Raw genomic sequence first — 19620 nt, 5'->3', positions numbered from 1 at the left:
ACCTTTTGATTTTACAGCCCATCTATTTAAAGAAGACAGCACAGACTGATGACAATAACCCATTCTCAGCTCAATTTTGTGAGACAGTGCATTCTTATCCCACTTCTTTCAAAAGGAAGCAAGTAAATGAAGGGGCAGCCTCACAATGCTTTCAGGAAGTCAGAACAAACCCCTGCTGCAGTTCTGGCATAGGTTTCTGCCCTCTCTCCAGTCAGCACCATATCTCCAATCACATAGGAAGCTAGGTGAGATGGCTAAGTGTTAGACATATGGCACAAACTGGTACCATCACCTTTCTGCAGTACTGGTCCAAGGGAGGATTTGGGAATGCAGAACTGCAGCAGTGTCACCTGAGAATGATTTCATCTGTTGCACAGCTTTATCTGGGGCAGTGCGCTTTCGCTTTGCTTTTGACCAAGATGGTCTCTGTGTTCTCTGTGTGAGCAGCCCTTTTACAAGACACATATGGTGCTGAGATGCTCCACCATAAAAGCAGAAAAAAAGCCAAACCACCAAACAAAAAACACCTACACACTTAAACAGTTACCAAAAGGATAACATAAACGAGAGGGCAGACTATAAAGAAATTGTCAGAATTGCATCTCCCCGCTTAGGGTATCTAACCAGGATTGGTTTGGAATTATCAGAGTTTGGCTCTGGTTTCTAATTTTAGGAAAGATATATATGCTAAAAAGATGGCAACAAGAAGATGATTATGCCTTTTACAAGAATCATTTCTATCACAGTATCAATGAGAAATCTGATAGTTTGTTTCCCATTCAATTCAAAAAACAGTACAGAAACAAAAAAAAAAGATTGCTTGACCTCAAAAAAAATGTTACACTGGAAGGGTTTCAGTTACTTTCTACCGCGCATATGTATTATTGGTTGGTTTTCTTTATAATCTCAGGTGGTCATACACTGCACATCCGTATGGCACACTTGCTCTGTAATAAAGGGTACAGTTACACAATTGTGGAGTCCGTCTCTCTCTACACAGCAACAGGCAGTACAATACTGACCCCAAGAAAGTGAAAATATAAGGATCTAAAAACATTAAGAAGATATCAAAAAGATGCATACAACATTTGGATATTTTCATAGGTGCTGTTAAGGATGGTAAAAGAAAGCTTTAATTCTGTGGGGGAAAAATGCACATCAGGTAGAAGCTTTTTTTTAAAAAAAAAAGTCATTGAATAAAAATGCTAGATATTAAATAGTACAAAAATAACCTGTTAGTTCACTTCTCTTGGATGTTAAGATGTTGGGCATTACCTCCAAGGCCTTTTTCTTTTCATCGTCTGCTTTCTTATACTGAAGCTGTTGTTCCTCAAGCAAAACTCGCAGCTCTGTTTCTGTCAGACGTTCAGTCTGCAACTCTTGCAGAGTAGCTGTCAAACTCTTCTCTTTACTTTCCAATTCAAAACTGAAAATTTCAAAATGACACTTCTATGTATGTTCAGAACAAAATATCCTTCTCTAGTGATGCAAGTGAAACACTTTGGATTACTTCTTGTGATCTGACCTACGTATTTATTACCCTAACATGGCCTCCTTCAGGGTCAGTTTCAAGTCACAAATATTTAGCATCTGAAAACAGTTTCTCTCCCTGCAAGCAAAGCTAAAACTATCCTATTCAGTAACTATTAAAAGATAGGGATAAATAACTTATCTTGGTAGAACAAAATTTGTGTCCTGCGAAAGGAAAGAAAACCACTGGGATACACTAGGAATAAGAAAGTGGAAAAAAAAACCTGTAAACAGAACACAGCAAGATGACAGGCAGACAAAAGTACCAACCAAAAGACTAAGACAGAAGTAGCAGAATAGCAAAGGTGTGCTTGATTTACATGGCAAGGTTTTGGTAGTGGGAGCTGCAGGAGCGCCCTTTGTGAGCAGAGCCCAGCACTACTCCATGTCAGATCACAGCCAGCTCCAGCTACTTCAAAAGGGACCTGCTGCTGGCCAGATCTGAGCCATGAGTGATGCTGGGTGTGCCTCTGGGGCAGATTTAAGAGAGAAAAAAAGTGCAGCAGGAGGTCCGGGGGAGCTGCCATCCGTGGGGCCCCATGTTGGAGCAGCGTGCTTCTAAGGTGCTCTGTGGTACAGAGCAGTGCTGGAGTGGTGCTTGGAGAGCTGCAGCCCATGGGAAGCCCATGCACAATCGGTTTGGGAAGAATGGCATTTTGGGGGAGGGACCCCACGTTGAGCAGAGGAAGGAACTGACCATGGAGAATCAGCAGCAGATGAAGTGTTAGGGACTGACCGCAGCCTTCATTCCCCTGCACCACCTGGGAGGAAGAGCTAGTGGAGTGTGTACAGGGTAAGGTGTTTTAAGTTTACTTTTAGTTCTCACTGCTCAAGTCTGTTAGCAATAGGCAATATAACACATTATTCTCTCTAACGCTGAGTCTGTTTTGACTGTGATGGTAATTGGTGAAGGATCTCCCCGTTCTTATCTCAACACACAAGCTTTTTTCATTGTACTTTCTCCCTCTGTTCTGCTGAGGACAGACAGTAAGAACATAATGTGGTGGAGCTGATCTACCTACTGCTGTTAAACCCCCACAGAGGTGCAGGAGAGACAGATACAAGGCTGTAGTTAAGAGGCAATTATCTGATCACTTTTACTATGCTCATACAATATGCCTTGACTGTTGAGAAGGTTGTGGAAATAAGTGCTACAGAAAAGGTAAATGTGTAAATTTGAAGAATGAAAAACTATCATACATATATGAAAAGTAACAAAGATGCATTAGTGGATTCAGTGAGTATAAAGCTTTTTCATACTTGTTAATAAATTTAAATAAACAAACTGTACTTCTCACCGGAGCTTGTTTATTTCTCTTTGATGCTCTTCTAGGGATTTTTGCAGCCTTTCATTCTCTTGATTACATTCATATAGATCTGACTTCAGGGTTGATACTGCTGCTTTTTCTTGACTCAAGAGTTCGCATGTTTCAGAGGCTCTCTTCTGCTCCTCAGACAGTGTGCTATGCAGGTCACTTACAATGCATTTTTCCTGCTGAAGCTTATATTCTAATAATTCAACTAGAATAAGAAAACGTGAACAGTTATTCATATTACAGAGATTTTGACAGTATGTTTAGCAGTCATACTGGTTCAACTGCAGAAAAATGAGCGGCATTAAAGAATTCTTGTCTGAAGAATTCATTTATTTTCAAATACGATATGAATAAGCAGAAAGATGTACATATATGCTACAGTTTTGCTGCTAGTGGACAAGGGAAAATGAGAAGAATACAAAAGCTGTGTCAGACTAAATGAGCTACTGTGATATACTGCAAATCACCCATTACTAACTACTATTACTAATCTATTACTAATAGATTCCATAACTCATTAAGAAAAAGTATTAATTTAACACCAAATATATAGAAATATTTCCTGAAATTGGGTTCTTTTAAAGCTTCTCTTTGCTTTCCACAGATTTTTCTTAACCACTAACATTTGGAGTAATAAGAAAAGGCCTGCTTCTTACTCTGCTAAAATGCAGGAAACCTGAGAGCGCTAATTAAACTGAAGAATTGTTTATCATCAGCTTCTTTGCAAAACAATGTTTTTTTTTCCTTTTTTCTGCTAGGCAAAAACCGAAAGAACTGACATTGAAAAGCGGAAAATAAGAACTTGACAATTATTACCTTTCCTTCGAAGCTGGTGTTCTTGTTTGCTTCCATGATCTTCTACGTTGGTAAGAGTTTCCTGCAACTGTTGTAGCTTCTCCTGGTTCTGAAGATGCGTCATGCGTAGTTGAGCTCGAAGCTCCTGTATCTCAGAGAGCAAGCTGTTCCGGTCTGAAGAGAAAAGGTTCTCCATAACCATCTGCCTATGTTCCTCCTAAAAAAGAACCAAGTCCTATTAAATCTACTAGTCTATTCTCATTTCTCTCTACAGAGATAAATCCTAGAGAACCCCTCACATGTACAACTTTTATAGGGAGGCTAATCCAGATGACCAAGTTCATACTTCACTTTAATTCAAATGTTCATAGAATTGTAGAATGGCCTGGGTTGAAAAGAACCTCAAAGACCATCTAGTTTCAACACCTCTGCTGAGGGCAGAGTTGCCAACCACTAGACCAGGCTGCTCAGAGCCACATCCAGCCTTGCCTTGAATCCCTCCAGGGACGGGGTATCCACAACCTCCTTGGGCAACCTGTTCCAGTGTGTCACCACCCTCTGGGTGAAAAACTTCCTCCTAATGTCTAACCTAAATCTCCCCTGTCTCCATTTAAAATCATTCCCCCTTGTCCTATCACTATCAACCCATGTAAACAGTCTTTCCCCCTCCTGTTTATATGCTCCCTTCAAGTACTGGAAGCCCAGTTCTCTCAACCTTGATTCATAGGAGAGGTGCTCCAGCCCTCTGATCATCTTGGTGGTGGCCCTCCTCTGAACTCGTTCGAAGAGCTCTGCGTCTTTCTTGTGCTGGAGGCCCCAGGCCTGGACGCAGTACTCCAGATGGGGCCTCACAAGAGCCGAGTAGAGGGTGACAATCACCTCCCTCTCCCTGCTGGCCACCCTTTTTTTTAACGCAGCCCAGGATATAGTTGGCCTTCTGGGCTGCCAGCACACACTGCTGGCTCATGTCCAGCTTCTCGTCCACCAGGACCCCAAGTCCTTCTCCACAAGGCTGCTCAAGGAGTTCTTCCCCCAGTCTGTATAAATACCTGGCATTGCCCCAGCCCAAGTGCAACACTTTGCACTTGGCCTTATTGAACCTCATTAGGTTCACCTGGGCCCACTTCTCCAGCCTGCCCAAGTCCCTCTGGATGGCTTAAGTTAATAAGTTAACATTAAGTAACAGAACACCCATCTTTACTAGCTTCCAAGTAGTATAATAGTTATTATTAATAGCTTATACATAACTGTTGCTACAGGCCATCTGGTCTGAAGCTGAAAACTAATTATTATCAAGTCCCAAACAGATATGGAGTTAGCTCAGGGTACACTCTCTGCAAGAGAAGTTTGTGAAGTTCCAGACAGAATTCTTTTATCAAGCATTTCTTTTTCCCTATCACAGTCTGTTGGTCACTGCTTTTTTTCTGGCTTCCAGGTGAAATAATCAATAGGTTCTATAACACAAGACACAAGAGTTTGAGAAAACGGTGCCAAAACACAGACTATAAAAGCCTCGTGATCCCACACAATCTAGTTTAATGCACAGGGTATGATTTAACAACAGAATTAATAAACCTTTAAAATAGTGATAGTATCTGTGCACCATGTCCAGATCTAACCTCAAAATAAAGTATGGGGGAATAGAAGTGATTTAGGAGCATAATGCTAAGAGGCTTTCTTACTTGTTTCACTACATATACCAGTTTTTCCACTAATGCAACTTGATCACCACACCCAGGGTTGGAGAAGGGAAACTTCAGGTCTATTTGCAACATGTTTCTCTCCTTCCCAACACACTCTGTACTTCCTGAAGGAGTTCTCCTCTCCAGTCAGTAGCAAAATCCAATGTTCCTCTGTTGATTTTTATTTTAAAAAAAAAAAAAAAAGCTATATGATCTCTCTCTAACCTACTCTTTGATGTTATTAGCAAGTAAGAGTAAAGCTGTCTGCTAATTTAATCAGACCCAAGGTGTCTAAGAGTCCTGTTCAAATCTCAGAATAAGTCCTCTATTCTGCCTACATATATATATATGTACACACATGTAACAATATACATAAACACAATGTACGCATACACACACATATACACATACAAAAAAAGTCAAACAGTTTTTAAAGGGTGGATGCCATCTTTCTTGTCATACCTTATCTCCTCTATCTGCCACCTTGCTAAGATAATCTTTCAGTGACTGTATAGCATTCAGTAAGGCTAAGCCCTCTTTTTGCCATCCCTCCATCATTGCTCTGGTCTGATGAACATTTTTCAGCTCCCTAAAACCAAAGGAATGTTCTGACAAAGCCAATATCTTGTGGCTCTCCTCATACACCAACTTCAGCACAGTCTGAGAAAGAAAAAAACACAATACTAAATATTACGAAATAGGTATCAGCATCTTGACAGCAAATTAGTAGGATGCAATGGAATTAAACAAAAAAAAATAAGAAGGATGTCCTAGGTTGTAATATCAGTGCATGCAATTCTGTTCCACTACTTGATGTGCTTAGTAAAATTAGAATACACTTACACACACATACATAAAATTCTCTGGTAACTGCTGACTCTGTCTCCTAACAGCTGAGCTCAGTGTTGTTGAAGTACAGATGATGAAATACAAACAGCAGCCTAGACCAGTGTATCTTATTGCTGTGTATGCAGCTATGCAAAAATGCAACCAAGCCAAAGGACCATATTTGATCTTTGTTCTTTCTGAAGTACTTATTCATAGAAAAATTATCCATGTTCTTTCAAGTCATGTTACTATACGCCAGTGATAATAGAAAATTTAATTATGCATTTAGACAACCTTAGCTTGATCTAGCAGATTACATAGAAATAACATCTCCCAAAACAATCAGTCTTAGTTTATGCAGTGAAAACTGTTTTCTCTAGAACTGTCAAGCAAAATAATCTCTTTTAAATAAATTCCCTGTTCACAAGCTATTATCCAATGCACAGATGTCTCATTTCAAGAGGTCACTGGAGATTTAAGTCATTTTCTACACACATCTAACCAAAAATACCTCAGCCTCAACATAGAGCTGTTTCTCTTTGCTACTCACTTTAACAACAACACAGTATTTTTCCTTAACAACTAATGTTCTTTCTTTGCACTTTTTTGAATGACTTAACTTTAATCAACCTGAGTTGCCTTTCTGCATCTGGAATCAAAATAATTAGTACTTCAAGAACAAATGTTTCAGGCTACAACCCTTTAGCAAACGTTAACAATGGAAGCACACTAAATTGTTCATACTAAAAATTCAGTATCGCCATGTGCACTCAGATTTTCCAGTAATAACTGATGATCCATGAAAGCAACTAAATGTTTAAAAACTGTTTTTTCAGATCTTCCTTCATCTGCTGAGTAAGCTGAAGGTGTCTGTTAGACATTTGGGAAAGCAGCACTTACTATGTTGAAAGCGTACTTCTCCTTTAATATCACTCATGCTTCTTCAAGTACTTTTCAACTGAGCTCCCTGTAGACTACCTCAATTTGAAGTTAAAACCACTGCAGAAAGTTTATAGTGCAAATGTAGCAGTTAACACTATTTTATATCAGCATTTCATTTCTGCTGTTTCAATTTTAATTCATTAGTATGCTTATGCTAATCATATATTACCTTTAGTTGTGGTGGAAGTATTTCCGTTTCTCTCACTGATTCCATATTATCTGGAAACATGCCACAGTACTGCAGATAAGCCATGAAATTAGCATCCAAGTGGTCTGATGTTCGTAGCTCCTCCTTCAGTTTAGCTGCCAAATTTGATCTGGTACCTAGAGAGATACACAGTTACCCCACCCCAGGGTTTACAAACATAAAGAGAACTTGAAACCAGCATAACCACACAAGACAACCCACTTAAACAAGTAAAAAGGTCATAAATTGCCTTAAGCCCCAGAGATGATGATGATGTTAAGTCAGGACTCACTAAACTCTCATGTCTCATTTCCAGCATGTACAAATAAAAAGGTAAAAGCAGGCTTCCACTAGCTTGAATATACAAATATTTCTGAACCAGCTAAGGATAGCTTTCAAATGAAAGATGTGCAGCAAAAGAAAATTGGGGATAGAGGAAATTATATTTTTTTTACCAGAGTTATCAGAAGGTAAAAGGAATATACAAAGTTAAACTTACTGCTGTCACATCCATTGCTCATCACATCTATGGCGGATGCTCCCAATCTTACGTCATCCTGCAAAAAAGATAGAGTTAGATTATCTCTCATCTGCTTGGAAATAGTTCTTCACATTAATTTAGTTTTCTGGAATCAGCCACTGTTTCTGCTGTAGTGAAACCTGTTCAATTTGTCTGTGGGGGTATAGCGGTGGCCTCAATCTTAAGGACACCTCATGATGAGGCTCCCAAAATGTTAAAGTGAAATTGCACAACATCTGTTATTGTGTCAGCATCCTAAAGGTTCTTCACTTTCAAATCAAAGAGGATTAAGCTTACTTTCAATATACAATTGTAATCACAGTACAGTCAGCATCCGTCCAATCTATTTTTAACACTGAAGGGGAACTTCTGAAATCCAGGCTCCCAACTCCTCTGACAGAATGGCCCTCTGCGCTAACATGAAGGACCATGCTAACTTCCACAGAGCCAACAAGACCAAGCTAGCCCAAATGTTCTGTCCTCTATCAGAGGAATATATTTCTCTTAGCTCCAGAGCTGAATCTAACTTGGCCATCTCTGAGCTAGGTTGGAAAAGATCTACAAGATCACTCAGTCCAATCAGCCACCTACCACCAACAACGCCACTAAACCATGTCTCTCAACTCTATATCTAAATGTTTCTTGAACACCTCCAAGGACGGTGACTCCACCACCTCCCTGGGCAGCCTGTTCCAGCGCCTGACCATTCTTTCAGAAAAGCAGAATTTCCTAATGTCCAGCCTAAATCTCCTCTGGCGCAACATGAGCTTTTCTGTGCAGATATGCTTATTCTCCCATTTTAAAAGTCTTCTAAGTCTCTGTGACAAAGTTACTCACCAGTGGAGAACTGTTACAGTAAGTTGAGTACTACGATAATAAAAAAAATTTACAGTTTTCAGCTCAATTACCTACTTACACATGAAGAATTATCACAGATTTATCACTTACTTCCATGTAGCCTCAATAGAAAAGTATCAAAATTTGCAGAGGCCTCACAACAAGTCTTCTGAGAACAAGAGCAATATCCGTATTTTTACCAATGTATCACCAGCATAAAGACATATAAGACATTAAGCCTGCTGTAAGCATCTTATTGTTCAATTTTAGATTTTGGAAGACTATTTTCACTTATTATAAGCTGCTGTAGACAATGTTTAAGTACAGTCCAGAGTTTGCTCTGGTGTCTGACAGTGAGAGAGAAACTAATAATAGTACATCCAGAACAAGATTGTACAGTGTCTCAGTGTATAAACTTCTACTATTTAGAGCCAATGGCTTAGCATTGATTTAGGAGGACAAAACTGAGCAATTGTGTAATTAGAAGGAAATCAGACATGAAATAACACTTACCAAAATCTTCTTCCCCATATCTTGGTCATCATCATCAGCAGAGTAGGTACTTTCAGAGAAAATTGGAGATTTTACATCTGCTCTCTCTGCTGCTTCCTCACTGCCATTTTCATAAAAGTAAGAAAATCCCATCAAAACAGAATTACCACCCTGCAGGGATGACCTAGTGTGCACCATTTCAAGACTTGTACTTTCAACTTCTGAAAAGGGTGTCAGATTAAGCATTGGCTGAAGTTCCATGCTTATATCTTGCTTTCTCATAATCTCAGGTGAACCCCATGACGTCACATCCACAATGAAATCCTGGAAGTTTTTAAGAGGACCTTCAGTACAGCCTGCATTCACACTGATTTTTGGAGAATCAGGAGTTTGATGGTGATGCTTTTTCAAAGTTTGCTGTTCTTCAGAGCTGTTGATCATGTCCAATTTCTGAATTGAGATATTTTCTTCTGATTGCTTAATCTGAGATTTTTTATTTGTATTATGAGCAGTAAAGTCAAACAAAGCATCTTTTTCCTGCAATGAGATAACATACATTAATTGTTTAATGGAATTTAAATATGATTTTAGAATTGTAAAATACACATTAAAAAATTCCTCTCTAATTTAATAATCAAATTTATGATTATTTCTAGACTTTATGTTAAAATGATCCCAGACTTCAGTTTACATACCAGCTAGCCTGGCTTTTTTAACAGGCAAATCATCAGTGGGGTAACAAAATTCTATGTAGTAAGAAAATGTACCTATTTCAGCAAAGCTGACTTTTGCATCACACAAGAAAAAGGACATTCCTTGTAGTTGTATAGATAATTTTCCTACTTTAAAAAAAATACAAATCAAAATTTGTTATTTTTCTAACTAGAAAAATCTCTAGAATTATCTTAAGACTTAATTTCTGACCCAGGGCACTGGAAAAAAGAGTTAGGAAGAGTAGTTCTATGGATGGTTCCTGTACCTGCCATTTCAACTCAGGAGAAACTTGAAACTACCCTCTTTTTGCTACTCTTCCACCTTTCATGTTAATGTATTTCCTAATTTTCACTGCTTCCACTTTTGAACTTAAGATTAACTGTAAGGTATTTCTTTGTTCCTCTAAGAATACTGCATTTGTTTGTGTCATATTCACTGTTACAAAAAGGCTCTTCAGTGTTAATGTTTTGAACTGGCTTTAATTCACTATTCAGGAGTAAGTAAAGAACAGTTTAATGTCATGCGCATTTTCTGATTTGGTACTCTAAGCAATAACCATTTCATTTTCTCATAAGTGGTTCAGTATCACATCTCATGACATTTACCTAATTCATATTAGAACAAAAGTACCACCTAAATACTGCTATTTTTTCCCCTTCTCCAGCTCTCAGCTATCTTGCCTAAATAGTTGACAGAATAAATCAACTACTGTGCTTTTCCTTATTCTAGGATGAACTAGGTCCACATGAACAGGTCTACTGTAACACATGCTTAAAGACAACTCATTTGCTTACTTTCACTCAGTGTATTCTCCAACGTTGATGACCACCTCTCTTCAACCTACTGTACTACTTGTAGCACTTAGACATGGAAATATACACACTGGCATACGTACAAGAATTCAAACTTTTGAGAAACCAAGTTTCTACTTCAAATCTACTTTAAATCATTTAACTTTCCTCAGAGTTTCAGTATACTTTTATAGCTTTCACAGTCCTACCAGTTCTCTCTTCACTGAATCCTAACTGCATTTTTACAAACCTAATTCAGAACTAAGCTCTTCCTGCTGAGATGCCATCTTTACAATTAAATTGTCTTTGTTCTGTGAATTATTTGTAGACTTTCATGCTCCCTGCATTGAGTCCAAAGGAAAAAAGATCTTGAGCAGTTTCCATACTCACAGATTATAGTATTTTTTTCTACATTCAAATTGTATTTACAGTAACCATGATTTTAAAGTTGTGCATGCATCTCACACTCTATTTGTGATTTTACATGACAAACAAAAGGAATGATGAAGATAGTTTGAACTTGGAATAGCATATTCTGTCAATACAAACTTGTAACAAGTAATTGTTACTAAGATGTGATCAAGCAATTGTACTCCTACTCTGCACAGGAAAAATGCAATGTTGCTACAAGTGATTTCCACCAGAAAGCAGTAAATCATGAAGGTCAGTTATCAGCTTCTACAAGATAGCTATTACAACTTGAAAGAGACCTACAGAGGCAGATAAAAAAACACCAGGAAGAAATCTGATACATGGTGACACATCCTCCATTTAAAGAACAGAAACGATACAATAGAATCACAGAATGGTTTAGGCTGGAAGGGATCTTAAAGATCATCTAGTTTCAAGCCCTCCTGCTATGGACTGGTTGTCCCCCAGCAGAACAGGCTGCCCAGGATCCCATCTAAACTGCAGTTGGGCACCCCCAGGGAAAGGGTATCCACAGCTTTCCTGGGCAGCAGTGCCAGGGCATCATCACCCTCTGAGTAAAGAATTTCATCTTCACATTTAATCTAAACCTCCCCTCTTTTACTTTAAAGTCATTACCTTGTCTTATCGCTATCAGACCATGCAAAAACTCAGTCCTTCTTCTGTTTATAAGCTCCCCTAAAATACAATGAGGTCTCCCCTGAGACTTCTCCAGACTGAGCACGCCCAGTTTGCTCAGCCTGACTTCACAGAAGACGTGCTCCAGCCCTCTGATCACCTTTGTGGCCTCATCTGGACCCGCTCCAACAGCTCCACATCTTTCTTGTGCTGGGGGGCTTCAAAACTGGATGCAGCACTCCAGGTTGGGCCTCACAAAAGCTGAGCAGAGGCAATCGCCTCCCTTGCCCTGCTGGCCACTCCTCTTTTGAAGCAGCCCAGGACCAAGTTCGTCTTTAGGACTGCACATGTACACTCATTCAATTTAAGTTTTTCATCTGCCAGGACCCCTAAGTCCTTTCTCAGCAGGGCTGCTCTCTCTGAGTTTTTCTCCCAGTCTGTTCATGTAGCTGGGACTGCCCTAACCGAAGTGCAACACTTTTCACTTGGCCTTGTTAAATTTCATTAGGTTCACATGGGTCCACTTTTTCAAGCCTGTCCAGATCCCATTGGATGGCATCCCTTCCTTCTATTGTATCAACTGCACCACTCAGCTTGCTGTCATCTGCAAACTTGTTGAGGGTGCAGTATCTGCATAGGTGACATTGCCCTAGAGAGCCACTATTCAGGTGGTCTAAACTTTGATGATATCCCATATACACACATTCAACAGTCAGATAGATGCATGTCACTCTGCATCGGTCATTCAACACTATTCCCACCCAAACCCTCACAAGTCTTTCAGCAGAGATCCTGAGCATACAGTACCACGTTGGCAGATGGCACTGAACCAAACTTGAACTTCTAAGAAAATAATAAGTCAAAAACTAATGATGATACGTTTTTAATTTCTGCTTAGAAAATAAACGTAAGTAACTTTACATAGTAATTACCATTTCTTTAAGAGGCATTTACTTTCAATTTAAATAAGATAAATCCTAAAAGCATGAGTATATCTTAATAGATAAAAGCCTAACAAAAACCCACTGTTACTGAGTAGGTTTTAGAATGAGCAAATGCATCCTGTTGTGATGGTTGGCCTATGAAGTGAAACAGCAAAGTAACACAAAACATTTTGTAACAGCACCATAACTCTGCAAGTAGATCTTTACCAGTAACAATACTAATATTAAACCCCAGGTATTTTGCCTATCTTGGGAATCTAATAATTCTACCTACAAACCATCATTACTATCTGGTGCTGAAAAACTATCTTCCCTTCCACTTCTGAAGGTGCAAGTAGCGCAATACAAGGCAACAGCCTTGGATTTTCATACCTACATCAGATTGCCCAGCAGTATCCCCAAAATTCACATAAGCCTGACACCTAACTTTTTTCTTTCTCATGCGCTGAGAAACTGTTTTCACACAAGCCAGGCATGCCCACCCCACATTCCAGCACAGCTCACAATATGACTGCCCCCTGCAGCAGGCCATTATGGCGGTGAATCTGCGCTGTCGAGCCACCCAACCCACCCAGCAACTACTGAACAGCAGTGCCCTATTAACGCTCTCTTGGTTGAAACCAGGATACAGGGAGAGCACAGTGCAGTGCCAAATCAAGTTATGGCAAATACTTGTAAGCATTTTGATACTTTGGTTAAACACAGTCTTGTGAAGAGTGAAAAATATGCAGCTGTGCTTTCCATTCTGATAAAGGAATTTGAGAAGAGATTTCAATCATCTTTATTTTGGTATATTTGCAACTACATTTTCAGTATTGAAGATTAAAATAAGCTTTGTTACTTAACTATACTATACATTTTACAAGGGCTGCTTTGAAAGTAATGCCTCCTATTTCATGATGTTGACCCACAACATAAGAGGCAGATGGTGATGGTATGGCAAGAGGTTGAGCCTTCCCACCAATAATCCATTACATTTTGTTGCTGTGTGAAAGATGGCAGCAGAGCAGCACTGATAAAATGGAGTCTGACATGGAAGTGCGGATGAAGCAAAGGGGTGGAATTTAATGCTTCCATGAGGAAAAAATGGCACCCATTGACACTCACTGACACTTGGTGAATGTTTATGGAGACAAAAGTGTGGATGTGGACATGGTGAGGCAGTGGTGGTGAGTTTCAGCAGTAACAGTGGGTCATCTTCGCTGGTGCATATTTTTATGAGTGCAGCATGCAGACTCTTGTTCATCACTGGTGAAAATGCATAGCTAATGGTGGTGACTACAGTGAAAAATAGCATTTTGTAGCTGAGAATTTTCCCTATCGAAGGTGTTATTTGTATCAGTTGTAGTTTTCATGGAAATAAATAGGACTTTCAGAGCAATCTTTATGAGTATGGCCCAAGACAGTTCCTGTTCACCCAATGCAGCCCAGGCAAGCCAAAAGGTTGGACACTCACAACATAAGCCCTCTTACTGACACTTATCAGCTCTGTAAGCTGGCCTTAGTGGACAGTAATTTGGTATATGACAGATGAATATAGCTCTGTAAAAAACAAGTCATCTGAATTCTACTGTTTCAAAAACTGATTCATATAAGCTCACTTTTTGTTATTTGGAGAAAATAAAGTGACTCAGAGTAAATAAAGGTTTCTAATAAAACTATCTATCTATCTCTAGTCATGCTGGAGAAACTACGCAAAGATAGACTTAAACTGACTCATTATAGCCATTTTTATACCACATTATTCATCTTCACTCTTTCTTAGAATCTTTTGTTGTACAGGCCATTGAATCAGCTTTTTTAGTTCCACAATTACAGCATTGAAAAGGACAAACTGTGAGGCCTCATGAAACACATAAAATTAGCTTGTTTGTAATAAAACCAAGACAGTATCAAAAAAAACAATCACATACCAGATTTTCAGTTGGGGAAGCAAATGACTGATCAACATGTGTTTCCAGTGCTTCCAATTCCTCCATTCCTTTCTTAAGGACTTCGCCTTTTCTTTCTCCCTGGCAGAACAGCTCAAGAAAGTTATCCTCCTCCTTATCATATTGCTCCTTAGGCTTGCACAATTCCAACTGTGAAATAAGCTCATCTCTTTCCAAACATAAGGCTTCAAGCTCTTTTGTGTACATCTTGATTTGATCTTTCAATTTTTTCAAGTTACCTCGCAATTCAGCAATTTCTCTCTGATTAGATGCTTTTTTCTGATTCACTGTTTGCACATGAAAATCAAGTCTAGAAACTTCTAACTCAAGACTGTGAACATCTTGAGCCTGACTTGCAGCTCTCTTTTTCAACTCAGTTTCAAGCTCTGATGCCTGTTTTGTTAAGTACTCCAATTCACCTTCATCAGCTTCTCTTTGATTTGCCATTGTCTTTACCTGCTTATCTTTTCCCAGAATACATGCTTCCCTCTTTTTCACACTACCTTCAAGTTCTTGAACACAAGAAGCAGCAATCCTTGCTTCAGATTCTCTCTGAGAAATATGTGTTTGGAGAATGCTGTACTCTTCCTGAAGTGCTTTGTGCTGTAATCTCAGAGAGGTTAGCTCTGCAAAGTGCTGCCTTGATGACTCTTGTAAGTTTTGGCATTTTTTCTCTAAAATTTCCACTTCCATTTTGAACTGTGATTCTTTCTCTTCCAGCTGCTGCTGCAGGTCTTTTCTAGCAGCTGAGGCAAACTCTAGCTCTTCCTCAAGTTCCCTCACCTTGGAGAGTAGAAATGCATTTCTCCCGTTTAGATCAGTATCACCCTGACAATCTATCAGTCCCTTCTTCAACTCATTCTGAAGGTTTTCCACTGACTTTTCCAATCCAAATTGAAAAATATCACCTTGGTTGTCACTAACTTCATGACATACTGGTCCAAATTGTGCCAACTCTTTTTGAAGCTTCTCAATTACTCCGTGAAGTTGCTCTACCTCTTCAGCTTTGTCCTTACACAGCCGTTCCTGGTCCCCACGAAGGTGCTCAATAAGAGACTTGAGTTCTTCAATTTCAGATTTTTGGTCTTCCACAACCTGAGCAAAAGGATAAGGCTGAAACATTAAAGTATGTGGGCAGAATTACTATTGCATGTGGAATTCAAATCACTGTTTTTTCTTTCTTTAAATTGCATAGGCATTATATCATAAATTTGGCAGCAGGAAGAATTGTAGATTTCAGGTGGATTGCTACTCAGAATACTCCCTACTTTCTTAAGAGAATTACCAAACAGACTTCATTTGCAATACGACAACATTGTTCATTGCAGGGAAGGTGGACTAGGTGACCTTTAAGGGTCTCTTCCAACTCAAATGATACTATGATTCTATGATTTCCTCCAAAATCAAGCAATGAACTTCTCATAATTATTCTTACTTTATTCTCCAGGGTGTTCACAAGCTCATACTTTAGTCTTCTCAGCTGTTCATTCAGGTGATCTATTTCTTGATTCTTTTCTTTAAGTAGTGCTTGCAGGAAGGACAGAGCTGAGGAATCACTAACATTCAAGTCCTGATTTTGCTTTATATTAAGTTTTGTTAGATCCTAATGAGAAAAACATTAATCTCATTAGAAAAGCCTATTTCTCTCCGAGCCTTGTGGCAGAAGAGAACTATACGCTGTATTTAAATATTCTCCTCCTTATTGGATTGTTAACTTAAGAAAACAAGAACAGCTAGTTTATTTGGGTTTGTACCGCTGGATTAAATTGCCACACTGTTTCTTAACTTTCAAGGTGAGACAAAAACTAATTGCCAGACTGCCAATGAATCAGTTTTATAACTTAAAGCATTTGCTACAGCCAAAGATGTCAAATACGCACACAAAATAGTGTAGATCATAATTTATTAGGACCAGAGAAAAAGCTAAGCTTTTTAAGTCAAATTAATATAGAAGATATTGTCATAAGCAAAGCATGAATCTACAGTGTTTCTGTTATTCTAGGATATCTTTTGTCAAAAGAATACTGCATTCCTGTTACAACAGAAAAACAAAATGCATGTTTATCACAATATGAGATAAAGACAGCAACACTCATAAAAGGATGTCTTTGAAGTTTTTGCTGGTGCACCCTAAAGCTAAGGAAGCCTACCTTCAATTGTGCATTCTCTATCTGAAGCTGGTTGATGGTGAAAGCGCTAAGATTTTTTTGCACCTCTAGCTGCAGTTTCAGCTGTGATATCTCCTCATTTTTACTGGTCAATTTATCTTTATATTGTTCTAGGTGGTCTAACAAGCTTGCAACCTAGAAATGAAGAAAATGCATAGTTGTTTTAATGATCTCTGAAATCTAAGCAGAAAAGCAAGTTTCACTCTTTGCTATATTTACTGAAAGTTGTTTCAGCAGATTCTACAGTTTGAATTTTCCCTAATCGGCTGACATTAATAAAATATCTGAGACATACAAAGAATAAGAAGGTAGTACTCCAGCTCCTCAGCTGGGTACCAAATTCCTGCAATGGTGATTTTATTTTCTTTAAAAAAAAATTGAAAATAAAACTGCTCATGAAAGATGTGTTCATATATGTTCCGAACAATGCAGGTTTGACCATTGATGTAGTTTGAGATAAAATGCTTAATAAAAAATTATGTGTTAGCATTTGATGTTTAATGTTACCACAAGCAGCATCATAAACAATATTCTCCTATTAAGAGGCAGAAAGTAACATCACAGTGCTAATCCCAGTACACAGTTATCAAAAAAAATCTGAGCATTGACTCCTTTCACAAGTAGGAAAAACAACAGGTACACATTCCTCACAGTTCTTACCACTTCTTGCTCTACTATGTAGCAAGGTTTCGATGCTTTAAGAAAAAGGACTACTGATTCCTGAAGTAAGACTTCTGGAGAGACACGAAGCTTTCTGCTCTTGAAACAAAGATGTACAATCAACTGGAGGATCATCCATGCTTTTTTTTGTTGTTGTTGCACATTCTAACAATTCTGTAATTCTGTACAGTTTTATATTACAAATGTAAAAATAATTATGTAATAGAATCATAGAATGACTTGGGTTGCAAGGGACCTTAATGATCACCAAGTTCCAGCTCCCCTGCTGTAGGCAGGCTTGCCAACGGATAGATCAAACACTAGATCAGGTTGAGAAGGGCCCCATCCAATCTGGCCTTGAATACCTGCAGCAACAGGGTATCCACAGCCTCTCTGGGCAGCCTGTGCCAGGCCATCACCATCCTTACAGTGAGAAATTTCCCCAAAACATCTAACCTAAATCTCCCCTCCTTTAGTTTAAAACCATTCCTTCTTGTCTTATCACTATCAAAGGGTGTAAAATGTTTATTTCCCTCCTGTTTATAATCTCTCTTTAAATGCTAGAAGGCCACAATGAGGTCTCCTCACAGCCTTCTCTTTTCCAGTCTGAGCAAGCCCAGCTTGCTTAGCCTGACTTCACAGGAGAGGTGCTCCAGCCCTCTGATCACCTTTGTGGCCTCATCTGGACCCGCTCCAACAGCTCCACATCTTCCTTGTGCTGGGGGCTTCAAAACTGGATGCAGTACTCCAGGTCGGGCCTCACAAAAGCTGAGTAGAGGCAAACAATCACCTCCCTTACCCTGCTGGCCACTCCTCTTTTGAAGCAACCCAGGACCATGTTAGTCTTCAGGACTGCACATGTACACTCCTCGTTCACCTTAAGTTTTTCATCCACCAGGACCCTGAAGTCCTTCTCAGCAGGGCTGCTCTCTATGAGTTCTTCTCCTGGTCTGTACATGTAGCTGGGATTGCCCCAACCCAAGTGCAACACTTTTCACTTGGCCTTGTTGAACCTCATTAGGTTCATATTGGCTCACCGTTCAAGTTTGTCAAGGTCCCTTTGCATGGCATCCCTTCCATCTGTCATATCAACTGCACCAATCAGACTGGCGTTGTCTGCAAACTTGCTGAGGGTGAATATTACCTGACGTTACCTGAACATACAGCATAAGTATGTGGGGGTGAGTATGTGGGTGTGTATGTATGCATTTATGCATTCAAGAACTAAATGCAAGGCTTAAACTCTCAGTTATAAGTTTGTGCAAAATGATTCTAGAACTACATGAGAGATCCAAAGTACAGGACATTACTGAAAATGAACAGATTACCTCTCCTTCTTTCCTCTCAAGTGCTTCCTGTTCTGCCTGTAACTGTCCCTTCAGCCCTTGGTCAGAAGTGCCTTCCACAGGTACTCCATGCCTCACTTCATCCAATTTAGATTGCAGGGCAGAGATCTGAATCAAATTGTTGTACTGCTGCTGTTGCAATGCTTCCTTATCCTGCAAAGTAACTTTTATGTTAGAGTTGATTGTAGTCAATATACAGACCTATTTAAACAGAATAATCCTGTCAGAATATCTTCGTGTCTGAAAAGCCCCAATGCAAGAACAAAAATACTTAATTCCAATGCTCTATAAAGGCATAAGAATGCAAAACAATTGTATGTTTTTAGCACACTCGTTAATCTAAGTTTAACCTCTGAAAATTTAGCACGTATTCGTAATGCTATACTTTTTCAATTATACACTTCCATATGTTTAATAATCTAAACATCTTCTCATAACCATATCCAATTTGATTATGTTACCATATATTTACCAAGTTAAACTTAAGAGGTGAAGATTTAATTAAATTTAAGAGGTGGAGGGTAGATCAAACACCACCTACAAATATATCACATTACGTCAGGATTTGAAGCACCAGTACTGCATTTCTGTCAGATCCATGGTCTGTCAAGCTACCATGTTTTTTTTTTCTTTATTTTTAAAGCTTCTCCTTCAGTTCCCTCTGTGGCACTCTCACAGTCCTTTTCAGGATCTGGGTCAGCTGAAGAAGGAAAGCTTCACTTGGGTAGTCATCCAAACAGCAGGCATACATATTTGTTCTTAAAACAACAGTGTTCAACACTTATTCCGCCCATAGCCCAGTGAACAGATCTCTAACAGAATGGTTATTCTAGATTCATGAAGTGAAAAAATTGACTGACTTTTCTCTAATTAGGGAACTAAGACTCTGA

At 39.1% G+C, this 19620-nt stretch overlaps 1 protein-coding gene across 10 annotated transcripts in view; it reads right to left on the bottom strand.

The window, feature by feature from the left end:
* Nucleotides 1–19620, bottom strand: part of PCNT (pericentrin) — a 115345-nt gene that overhangs the window by 25795 nt on the left and 69930 nt on the right. For 9 of the 10 annotated variants that reach the window (XM_021398732.1, XM_021398734.1, XM_021398733.1 and 6 more), the window contains 11 exons: nt 18713–18883; nt 16707–16859; nt 15992–16159; nt 14539–15669; nt 9151–9666; nt 7780–7837; nt 7263–7417; nt 5786–5983; nt 3663–3858; nt 2829–3051; nt 1276–1426 (listed from right to left, as the gene is read on the bottom strand). In XM_021398732.1, the coding sequence (XP_021254407.1) occupies nt 1276–1426; nt 2829–3051; nt 3663–3858; nt 5786–5983; nt 7263–7417; nt 7780–7837; nt 9151–9666; nt 14539–15669; nt 15992–16159; nt 16707–16859; nt 18713–18883 (3120 nt within the window). The remainder of the gene's footprint in view (nt 1–1275; nt 1427–2828; nt 3052–3662; nt 3859–5785; nt 5984–7262; nt 7418–7779; nt 7838–9150; nt 9667–14538; nt 15670–15991; nt 16160–16706; nt 16860–18712; nt 18884–19620) is intronic. The other variant, XM_021398739.1, reaches the window with a different exon arrangement.

This window comes from Numida meleagris, chromosome 5, assembly GCF_002078875.1.
Source record: "Numida meleagris isolate 19003 breed g44 Domestic line chromosome 5, NumMel1.0, whole genome shotgun sequence".
Lineage (NCBI taxonomy): Eukaryota > Metazoa > Chordata > Aves > Galliformes > Numididae > Numida > Numida meleagris.
This window is presented reverse-complemented; position numbering and strand designations above follow the sequence as displayed.